Here is a 12,131-nt window from a genome sequence, read left to right on the forward strand (position 1 = left end):
AGATGATGATGTGCTATATTCTGGAACAGTGTTGTGCCCTAGGCAAAAGAATGCCTCTACGCCCTACAGCCAATCAGGTTAAACAAACCATCTGGCTTGGGGCAAAGCACTGTGGGAAGTATGTCAAATTCCTTTTTCCCCTCCTAAACTGTGAGATAGTAAAAACATTCCCTTACATCACCATCTTGTGACAGTCAGACTGTTATTGCCTCAGTTACTTCTCAAACCACAACCACAGGAGAAGCAGGTGTAACTCCCCCTGTGAAAATTCATGTGCTTACCAGATCAACCAGTCATACAGATATAAGAGATAAAAGAGTAATGTGGGAAAGAGCAACAAAAATATTAGTGATAAATGCTCAAAACAAACACATACTGGTCTGTTATCAGAGGGATGCATTCACTTACATTGGAAGAAATCTGTGCAACAGTGAACCTGCCCTCATCCTGCATTGAAACAAGTATGGTTACTCCACAATCTGACAATGAGTCAATGTACCATCTAATGAAATGTCAGCACTGGAGGTTAATCTAGTCATATGATCTGACTGGCAAGCAACTAGTAAGCCAGAAAGCTAAACTAGCAGCAGCATACTGAACTAAGCTACAACAGCTGTTTTACGTGTGTAGTCCATGCAAAAGAAGCAATGTAAGTAATATCAGGCCACTGGTTTTTCAGCTAAATTTGAGTTTTGTATACCTGTTCCAGTGACACATTTTGCCCTTTAGGAGGAGAGTTTATCAGAAACAGCAGGTTTGGCACCGATATCTCACATAGTCAAACTCCATCTCATCAGGATCACAACCGTCTGGAGACAATTGCCACTATCTGATTAGCAATGAGTTTGAAAATGACTGCCTCCTGAAATAGCACCTCTGGTTACTTTGCTGTCTGGCTACAAACAAGTTCTCTGTAGTATATTTTGTTTGGTTTGGAGTATGACAGCCCACTGTGTCTGCGCCCCAAGGCCCATATAAACATGATGAAATGGAGGTCTGATTATACGAGACTGACAGTTCAATCCAGAACAAGTGCTTAAAGGCTGCATGGATTTGGGCCCCTGATTCACTACCCGCCCCTACTTGACTAGAAACAACATTTGGCTATATTTAAAATATTCCATTCTAATCCTGTTCTGAATTTATTCGTTTTTTAAAGAATACATTTTTTAAAAAGCAGTTATTTAGTAATGAAAAGGAACCGATAAGAGTATCAATAAAGGACCAAAGTGATAAGACATTGATAAGAATAGTAGTATCAATAAAATACTAACGATACCCATCCCTACTCATGAAAATGGCGGCGGGTAAAGACAAAGTATATTTAGATAATTTATCACTCACAGTTAAGGAGTCCATCTCTGGGAAGAAGGAGGAGGGATTGTCATACCATTTTCGATATGCAAGAATGTTTGTTGCGTTGCATCTATGACACACTGTGTCCTTGTTCTGATTCATTTTCGTTGTTATTTGATAACTGCTAATACATAAAACTATTTGTATAAGGGCAAGTAAGAATTTACTTACCTGATTGGCAAAAGTAGATTTCTGACCCACTTACCCGACTGGGCAAGTTATAAAAAACCTTAACGTTGAACCCTGCAACTGGATTCAAGTCTTCAAATCTTGTCCCATTCAACCAATCTCAGATCTTGTTTGTGCAGAGTAAGCTTACAATGTCAAAGCTCCACACTGACTGAGAGAAACTATAGTTTTACTTGCATGCCTTCCTCTAGCTCTCCTTTGCCATTTATGTGTTTGTCAACTACAAGAAGCTATGTAACCTCTAAACTATGAGAAAGATAACTTACTGGAAGCTCCAACTGGCAGTAAGGTAGGAGGAGGACAAAAAGACAGTATGGACATTTAAATTAATTGGAAGAATAGCGCATAATGTGTAATGAGTATATGCAGAAAATACCTATCAAATGACATTGCATTAATCGAATATGCATCATAAAATATAGATCGTATTTCAAGCACTGATGTTTAGGCAACTTACATGAGTAATGGCAACACAAGAAAAACATTTTCATTAAAAGATTAAATAAACCTAGCTTTGCATGATTTAGGTCAGTGATTCTATAAAGCTGAGACAACTGTATACAGTTTGAAGGTGATTCTCTGTACAGAAAATGGTTAAAAGATCTAGTATACTTTGAAAACAAGACCTTAGTCCATAAGGAGATGGATCAATCCCTCCCAGAGCAAGTCATTATTGGAACTCAGAGATGGCTCCAGAGGGAATGTGATGTTTTATGCATGCCATGTCTTTATCTATTGATTTATGCATTAGTGGTGCAAGGTACTTACTCAGCACCCACTAACCTGTGGGTATGAACATGATGTATGAGTGGTGGAAGTATGGATGTGTGACTGTGGCATGTGTGACGGCTGTGTCCCATCACTAGATTTGCAGTGAGAAGTGTGTGCATGTGTACTTCACTTACCTTCCATTGCTGATTTGCCGAGGTGAGTGACGGAGATGGTCTGATGGTTCGGACCTGTCAGGTGAACGTGATCTACTACCTCGCCCGTGGGATCGATTAGAATGATCTGATGTCAGTGAATGTATTTCTGAAATGTCTGTGAAGGTTAAATTAAATATGTATTAGCATTTAATCAATGACGTAAATCATGATAGAGTTAAAATAAAGAACATTTTTTACATAAACTGTGTGAAATTATTCCGTCTCAGTACACATAAAAGCCTGGATGACCTGCAGTTTTCTGATGTTGAACTCTGAAGTTATTGTACTTGGCCCCAAACACCTCCAAGGCACATTATCTAAAGATACAGTTACTCTAGATGGCATTGTCCTGGCCTCCAGCACCACTGTAAGGAACCTCAGAGTTATCTTTGGTCCCAGTTTGGGTTCGGGAGGCAGACACCATCTCCACATTTAAGAGTAGGCTTAAGACTTTCCTCTTTGGTAAAGCTTATAGTAAGGGCTGGCTCAGGTGAGTCCTGAACCATCCCTTAGTTATGCTGCTATAGGCCTAGACTGCCGGGAGACTTTCCATGATGCACCTCTCTCCTCTTCTCCCTCTCAATCTATATGCATTTTTATCCCATTAATGCATGTTACTAACTCAACATCTTCTCTCTCCCGTAGTTTTGTGCTGCCTTGTTTCTCTCCTCTCTCCTTCTGTTGCTTTCAGCAGGTATTTCTGCCTCCGGAGCTGCAGAGTCTGGATCTATGATTGCGGGCCTCCTGCTGCGCCTATGTTCCTGCTCGACAACCGCTATTATATTATTATTATTAGTCTTACTACTATTATTCCTATGATTATTTTATTACTTTTACCACTACCATTGCATTATTATTATTTAAAAATTCTATGTGGAATTTGCATTGTGCTACTGTATTCTCTCTCTCTCTCTCTCTCTCTCTCTCTCTCTCACACACACTCAAAGAAATATGGATTTGTCTTCTGGAAAAACACAGTCACAGCTTGTGCAATCAAATGCTAGCTGCATCCAACACGGCAATGCTACGTGTCTGTTGTCTCACCATCTCTGTCGGAGTTATTGGCTGATGGGACACTGTCATCAACGTCAGGAATGTTGAGCAACGTGGCTCGCTCATCTCTCTGCACCACCATCTTCAACTTGCCCTTTGACCTCTCAATCAGCTTCTTGGCATCTATCAGCGATAGGTTCTCTGTAACTGTGCCATTGATCTGCCAGAGGAAGAGGAGCGGGTCAGCACAAGAACAATTTATCTTCACTGAACAATGTTTCTTGGAGAGATCACAATGTGTTTTTGAAAACTATGGGACCATCACAAGGCAAAGAGGAACTGTGAAAGGCCTAGTTCTCCCTCACATTAAGAATAATTATGTCTTAAATAAAGACAAGTAAAGGAGGCTATAAACAAGCGTATAAACAAGTCTAAAAGGTATCAGATAATTAGGCTTGCAATGCTTTTAGTGCCCACAGAAGTTGTATTTTATTATACATATTGAATAAAGCAAAACTTTATCTTTATTCAAGTATTTATTTCAGTTGGTCTTTATCCTGTAATCACATTTCAACTAGAAAATGTCTCTGCCTCTTTTTAAAACCCCTGTCTTACCTATAGACTCATTCTTGCAAATGCTCCTCTCTTTTCTCTCACCTTAAGTACAACATCTCCCTCCTGGATGTTTCCATCTCTGGCAGCGAGGCTCTCAGGGGAGATGTCCTTCACAAAGATGTGGCTGGCCAACCGCAGTCCATATTCTGTTTTCAGAGTTTATGAGCATAACAAAGTAATATTCACAGGACACATCTATTTAACCATCACTTGGTTCTCTGCAAATGAAATTAACAGACTAGTCAACATTAAAGTTCTGATTGACCTTTCCGGTGAGCACCAGTTGAGAAAGAATTTGTGTACATATAACTTTTTAATAATCTGTTTCACTATCTTTTTATAATACTTTTTGAGTTTCGTTTAAATTTGGTGTATCCACAATATCCACGTCAACATTTCAGGTGCTTGGACATTTTCTTGCTCACCTTCATTTTTGCGGGACTTGACAAGGGTGACCTTGGCAGGCCTGAGTGGAGCAGAGGAGGCTTGTGATCGGTGATCAGAACGTGGTGAGACGCTCCTCTCCCTCGAGGCACTATGATCCCGCCTGCTGCTGCTACGCTCACGATCGTGACGCCTGCCAGTGCCCGTGCCTCCGCTTGCCCCTTCATAGGCACTTTGGCCACCACGACCACTGTGGTGCTCATAGCCATCATCCTCATCACTGTCGTCTTCCTCGTGCTCCGACATTGTCTCCCTGTCCCCTGGCCGAGAAACAGGGATCTGCACTTTCCTTTTCCGACGAATAGTCTTGGAATAGACAGCACGTTTTGAGTGTTAAAGAGGCAATTATTATGGTCTCCCTCGTATCCGAGGTAAACACAATAGTATAATTAATGGGTTTTTTTGTTTTTGAAATTAAAAGGGAGTGAAACCTGAAATCATGCTCTGTAAGATCAGGGGTGATTCACACAATTTCACGCAAATTCAAGTTTGGTAAATATCTTCAGTGTCAAACTTACTATCTTTGCATTTTTGCCACTCTTTCGGAGCTGCTGCACAGCGTAGGCATGCTCTACGTTGTCCATAGAGACTGCATTGACCATCACCACTCGATCATTTTCTCTGAAATAATCAAAAAAATCAATTAACAATGTCTAAATAGCTGGAGAGATTTATAGGAATCTATATAATTCATACCAAGATGGTAGATATTTATATAGAATAAAATGGAACACGGTAAATATTTAATAGAAGCTTACTTTTTAGTGCTCCTACAACCTTTTTGTGTGAGAATATTAACAAACAGCAGAAAAATCTGCATTATTATAACACAAAATATTGATGGCAATAGTAAAAGACTTACTGTAGCAATCCCTCCGCAGGACCTCCTTTCAGCACATCAGATATCACAATGGATGTCTCTCCACTCTGGAAATGAGGGTTGTCTCGCCCACCTGAGATGGCAATACCAAACCCAAAACCTGGGGCCTACACACACAGAAATACACATAACACTGACTGATATGGAATAAATGGCAGATACATTAGACTTGTCTCAGGCTTTGCTGTAAACAAAACAGGCTAATAGGCTCTGTGCAGGCTAATTATCGGTGAAACTGCTATTTAAGTAAAATAATGTACTGTGTTATGTGCAATCAAAAGAGGGCTTTAAAAGACTAGGACATTAACTGTAGACAAAAACAAAGCTATGCCTTTGCAAGTTATTTTGCAAATTTTCCAAGAGGTTTCCATGGAGGTTTTGGGGACTGCTGTGTTTTATGCAAGGCTAGCACCAAGGGAGCAAGCCATGTGATGTAAATGGCTAATCTTACAACCACAACAACACAGGAGAGCTGCAAGGCTGAGAACCGCAGGCCACACTGGTCCGCTCTTTCAGCCTCAATAAAGCCGCTACTAATTAGATTACAGCAAGCAGGCCAGTCTAGACAGGTGCTCTACACAATCCCACGGCACAATGGCATGAACTAACTAGAGTTTACTGTCTCAAAGTACATTCAGAAATTCAGCATACAAGACAATAAGTACATTCATTTATCAGCTACGTATCTCTGGGGGAATATGGCTTTGAATAGTTAACCTGATGATACTGATTGTGCCAGAGGGGGTAATGAGTTATATGCACTGACCTTAGCTACTGAGGTTAGGAGGTACAATCTGTCATAATTACATGTGACTTTACACAGGACAAAAAGCACATGGAGTAAAACTATCATCCCCCTCTTTCCCTGGAGTTGTGTTAAGGAGATGAGTATGTTGCCAACAGGAAGGAAGTGAAATGAAGTAGTAAGGAAGTGGATGCTGATTTCTGTCTTCCTTAGCCTTGTTTCCTGCCATCTGGGTTCCCTGACTATTGTTTCGGTACCACACATCCTGCTCCTACAGCTGGCCCTCTCAGTACAGAGAGAGATGGATGGGCAGAGGACAGAGAAGAACAGAGAGGAAAAAGTGAAGAACACACAAGACATACTGCAGGATTAGGATGCCAGAGACAGAGAAGAAAAAAGAGAAAAAGAAAGGGGAGAGTGGATTAAAGAGTTGTAAACACTTACCCTGTGAAGGGTCACTGTGTGCTGTTCCCATATGACTGTTTCCTCCATCGCTGCACTCTGTAACACAAGAGGGAAAGGATCAGTATCTTGAGGCCAATTTATTAGGTACATACGCATATGCAATCTATTACAATAATCCTGCAACAAATATTGTCTTTGTGAAGCGTATTTTGTATAAATTCGTATTTCGTATAAATGTGAAATCTTTCTGTTCCTATAACGGAGTACTAACTCAATGAGGGCACATTTAACCAGCATGCAAGACATACTTAAATAACACACACAAAATGTCACAGAGTCAAACTTCTGCAAAAAAACATAGTTTACATGTAGCTTTAGATAAGAGTGGCAGTCTAAAAACTAAATGTACACTTAGTGTTTCCATTTCCTGTTCAGTTTCAGTAGACAGAGATGTTGTTTGGCTACCAGCAAGGCAGACTCTATTGCTTATTTGCACGACTAAGTCCTGGAATCCTAAAAGTATACATGTGAAAAGATTATGAATGACAGCAGCATGAGTAAACAGCCGGCAGGGACTAACTGAGGTTCAGAAGACTGAGTGAACATTCCTATATTATTCCTGGCTGGGTCATCTGAGAGAGCTGAAGCAAAGAAGGTATTTAGCTGCTCCTTTGACCTGCCACGCTGGATTAAACTGATGCTAGGCAGGCATCTTTTGCTTTCCCTTATTCTCTAATTCAGTTACATCACACAGGTTTCTCTTTATGCATGAGTCATCTTTTAGTATAGGCTGTCTCTTTTATTTAATTTATGCATCTTCCAGTCTGTCTGTGTTTCACTTTGATTCACCATTGCTGGTTACTCCACATGAAGCATGGAAAATGCCAGAAAACTCCCCAATATGAAACTATAAGAATGTGATAATGTTACTACTATTAGGTCAAACAGACTTTCTTCAATTTGTGTTGTGTTTCAATTTTTATTTTTATTTTTTAATCTCCCAGATTTAAATTACAGCTTTACTCTGCTTCCCTCCAGCTGATGAAGCAACACTGCTGTCCTGTCTGTTTGCCTGCAGGGAGTGATAGTACAGCTGTCTGAGACAGAGTGCTGAGCACAGTCCAATGTAGAAGGGGAAGGAAAAGACATAAACACCATTACACGTGGCAGGGTGCTCATTTACTACAACTTCTATAATCAGTTTTTTAAAATAACACACCCTGTTATCTGTCCACCCTATCATCATGATAATCTCACTCACTCACCCCGTAATCATCGCCTAATCCCCAAACCATCTCACCCATCATCTTCAACATCATCATGATCATTACTGTCATCACATTCCCTTAACCTAACTATAGAGGTCCACTGGAGGTTCACACTGCAAGGCTGCCACCTGCATGTGATGAAGACACAGACCAAGAGCCAGCTGAAGAGAGTGTCTGGTGTTTGTTGACATGCCCAGACAAATAATACTGTAGGTTTGTTGGGGAAAAGACACAACTGTACAAAAGGAAGGGAACACCGATTTCCTAGATACTTAAATTTGTCTAAACAGAAAAAAAAAAAACCTATGTTAATTGACTTTCAAACAAGAAGTTAGCAAGAGTTTTAAATAATGGATGAATCATTTTCCAAGCAAAAATGCCAAGCACTTGCTGGTTCCGGCTTTTCAAATGTGAGCTTCTTTAACTTAAAAGGCAACTTGAAAAAACGCAGGCCTCTCATTAATTTGAATGGAGTCAGTCCATCGACGCAGTGGGGGTGCCAATGCAGGGGGCTCCAGCAAAACAACGTAGGGTTGTCCGGCAAAAAAGTTGCACCAGGCTCAATTTTGTTGCAACGTGACGTCATCCAATGCACATTCCTGGTGGATTACTTTGTAATGTGAATGTTGAATTTCTCCTTGTGATAGGCTCTACAAAAGATAAAATAGTTGCTGCCATGATAACTTTCCAGAGTTGTGAACTCCTGTCAGTGAGTATTACAAACTGTTGTGCAGTGTTTTGGCATCTGCTAAGCCTTTAAATGCATCAATATGTTACTCCAACTGTACTTCCTGGATCATATTTCATTGTCTCACTGGTACCTAAACAACACACCCCAACCACTTGGGCCCCTGAACTGTTTTAACACAGGATCTGAATCAAAAACTTCAGTAGGCGCTAATTTACGCTGCACTTACTGTAGATCTCTGTTCAGTTCAGTTAGCCTGAACCTCTAGAATACACAGTTAACCCTTTGACCCTAATTTCCATGGCAGCTCTGTGTGGATTTTATTTATGTCCATAATTGGCGCAGAAGGCTTGGGTGTTCGCCCTCTCTATCTCTCCTCCCCCCCTCCCCTGTCTGCCCCTAGTGTAATGCCACTATTGTGTGAAGGGACCTGACCCATTTAACCACGGCTCCCCCCGACATTCCAAAACACATCCATTCCTCTTAAGTGTTTTGTGATATATTCATCCATCCATTCAACAGTCCAGGCAGACAGAGGGGGGCTACACCATGAGAAACAACAGCGTGCTGGGGTCATGTGACCAGGCGGTCAAGCAGGCAGGTGGCCTTGTCCTTGAACTGTAGGTAGCGCTGATAGGCAGGGAGAGGGAGGAGGAGGGAGTGAGAAAGGCTGTGGGCTGCTTATACAACTTAAATATACAGTACTAATGGACTGGGTACATAAAACTGTAGAGGAAGAAATGTCTCTTTTTATCTCTCACACATGCACAAATTAATGCTAACCATTAAAATAAATCCCTATTCAAAAGCAAGCTAAAACAATGAAAATGACTTGTAAACCTTTTGAGTAAAACATATATTGCTCCACCAAAATCTAAACCCTCTGAAAACACTGAAGTCCTACACACCCACACCTGCACCCCCACACACTGACCAAGGTTCTTGCAAGGGAGGGCTTAGAGTATGTGAGAGTGTATGAGCTATGAGGGTGTAGACATGCTTGCTACGAGTAAGAGGCCACAGGTTAGGTGTATGAGTCATTAGAGAAACAGGAGACTTACAAATGAATAGCCTGGCTTCAATAAAATTTCTATAACATTTGAGTGGGTGCTGTATTAGAGAAATAGTGATTTTCTGTCAAATATACTGCATATTACCGTATAGCAGATGCAATTCCCATCACATTAAACAGGCTAAAAATTGCTTACTCTACTGTTGCTTGATTTGGTTTTAATAAATTAAATGGATTATAACAATATCACACATATTAGTATTTTCTATGGTGCAAAGAAGTATTTGTAGTTATGTTCAGCTTGTGAGCTGCCCCTGACAGATATACATTGCAGCAAAGACGGTTTGAGATAGTTGGACTGAGGTCAGAAATTAATTCACATAGGCTGTTTTTAAATCAAAAAAAGCACTGATGAACATCTAGTAAACTGATGACAGCCAAGGTTAAGGAGAGACAACCTGTCTGTCTCATAGGCAACTTAGAATATTTACTCCACTGGGACCACAGCTCGGTCTCTCTGAAATTATTACAGTAATTAATCACTTCAATGTGAAGTGATGATTAACAGGCTGGCTGATTGAGTGTGAGGTATAAGCAAGGTAGAAAGCAGACAGTAACAGAGCACAAGTCAGGTGTTAGCTTAGTTTTACTGAGATATGAGATGAAAACACACAATTCACTTAAACCGAGTGAATTTCAGAACAGCTAATAAAATGTGATGTGGTGGATGACGGAGGCCAATGTGGTCTCATCTTCCATAATACAAAAATGCACAAAGAGAAACAGAGAGAAGAGATCTTCCCAGCTGTAGCTTAGCGTCAAATGGTAATTTGGTTATCTTGTGTATTTTGTTACAGGAACATTTTAGATCATGCAAAAGCAAAGATCACAGAACATGTGGGGCCAAAACAAACATACAACATTTTCTGGAGTAAAAAAATAATAAAAATACTGACAGGAACAAAGGAGGAGGTTTATCTCTGAAGTCAGAGTTGTGTGAAACAATGGCGTGCTTGATGTTGCACAAACTGACGGCAGCCTAGTGTATTTATATATCCATATTAGTCAGGCTTGAGCTCTGGCCAGCAAGGCCCAGGGCTGGGAAACAAAGAGCAGCCACCAATCACACACATGTGTACTTATCCGTGTACGTACATACACACACACACACAATCTAAGACTACAGGGCCTCTTTGTTCAAGCTACAGCCAGCCTGGCTTGGCCCTGCCTGGCCCACCATAACACACAGTCCAATACAGATAACAGCTCGCTCAGGCTCTTCAAAGCCAGAGACTAATCCAGTTCTTTGGGGCATACTGATGAACTGACTGGAAAAATTAGTGATGAAATGGACAATAATAACCTGCTGCAGAAAGCTATGATAAATAGGGTCAGGTCATTCATGCAAGTCTTCAACGCATGCCTCTCAGCCTCTATAGTCATCAAACATTCACATTTAGATAGAAGCTACACAAACTGAGTACACACGGCCAACATCTTAAGAATATGTGCAATGTAAGCCCATCCATTCAGCAACCAAATGAAAAGTCAGCTGATGAGCATCCCTGAACTTTTGGGAAAAGAAGTGCTGACCTGGGTACAATTATAGTTTAGCACAGAGGCATGTGCAGCCAAACACACCACTAACTACGTCTAGTGTTTCTTCTCATCCAATATAATTAACTTTATCAACTTAAAAAGGACACTGACAAAGCACCAGGTGACAATGAGGTCAGCTTATGCGTAATGTCACAAGCTCAGGGGAGGTTTAGAAGGAGCACATTACAAGCTCTTTATCAGTGCTTCACCAATGAAACTCTTGTCCAGTAGTCCATTAGTCACCACCTCCCTTCATCTAACTTCCCTTCATCTGAACCACAGGAATGCTTCATATGACAGGCGTATCAAAAACAAAGTCTAAGAGTCCAGTTTTGGACAAGAACGCACAGGATGAAAATGTGGGAGAAGTAAAGAGACAAAATTAAAGATTAGGTGAGGACTGACATTTCTGCCGTTTAGTGAGAACAATTCATTACTCACATCAGATTGTTCTAAGGTATAGAGAGAAATACTGAGCAATGGGGATAGCGGCAGCGAGTGTCTAGAGATGACTACAAGTGTGAGGTAAAAACCTGACAAAGCTTTAGGTCAGTGTGCCTGCTCCTCTCTGATAGCCTGAGGCAGGATGCAAGCAAGAGCTGCCACAGCACCCACAGGAAAACACTCCACTTCCTGTTTGCAGGAAATAGCTTCAGCTTCCAGAGAAATCCTTGTGCACACTATTGAAAATTCCTCCTAGTATAGCACACCTCATCGTACATCCTGCAACCTAAAGAAAGTCTTACTCCAGAGGGCAAGTGGTTGATTCATCTCATTGTGTTTTTATTCAAATACACCAAGGTCCTAGTTTTTTTTCTTCTTCGTGGCTATCAGGCACTACTGTAAACACACACATGCACAACCCACAACCACAAATATTCATCAGTAAAAGTTGGAAATTCAGCCCTTTATCGCGCATATAAATACAGTTATTTGTTTCTGGTGTACTGCAGAGAGGTCAAAACACTGCAACAAAACCTGGGTAGATGCATGAATTAGAGGAGAGGAGAG

The 12,131-nt window shown here is 40.9% G+C and overlaps 1 protein-coding gene across 13 annotated transcripts in view; it reads right to left on the reverse strand.

The window, feature by feature from the left end:
* Positions 1 to 12,131, reverse strand: part of tjp1a (tight junction protein 1a) — a 101,968-nt gene that overhangs the window by 27,657 nt on the left and 62,180 nt on the right. For 8 of the 13 annotated variants that reach the window (XM_044201318.1, XM_044201372.1, XM_044201346.1 and 5 more), the window contains 8 exons: positions 6,593 to 6,649; positions 5,386 to 5,510; positions 5,042 to 5,144; positions 4,505 to 4,829; positions 4,122 to 4,225; positions 3,516 to 3,684; positions 2,451 to 2,586; positions 409 to 447 (listed from right to left, as the gene is read on the reverse strand). In XM_044201318.1, coding sequence (XP_044057253.1) covers positions 409 to 447; positions 2,451 to 2,586; positions 3,516 to 3,684; positions 4,122 to 4,225; positions 4,505 to 4,829; positions 5,042 to 5,144; positions 5,386 to 5,510; positions 6,593 to 6,649 — 1,058 coding nt within the window. The remainder of the gene's footprint in view (positions 1 to 408; positions 448 to 2,450; positions 2,587 to 3,515; positions 3,685 to 4,121; positions 4,226 to 4,504; positions 4,830 to 5,041; positions 5,145 to 5,385; positions 5,511 to 6,592; positions 6,650 to 12,131) is intronic. The other 5 variants (XM_044201407.1, XM_044201355.1, XM_044201328.1 and 2 more) reach the window with 1 other exon arrangement.

Source organism: Siniperca chuatsi, linkage group LG1 (genome assembly GCF_020085105.1).
Source record: "Siniperca chuatsi isolate FFG_IHB_CAS linkage group LG1, ASM2008510v1, whole genome shotgun sequence".
Lineage (NCBI taxonomy): Eukaryota > Metazoa > Chordata > Actinopteri > Centrarchiformes > Sinipercidae > Siniperca > Siniperca chuatsi.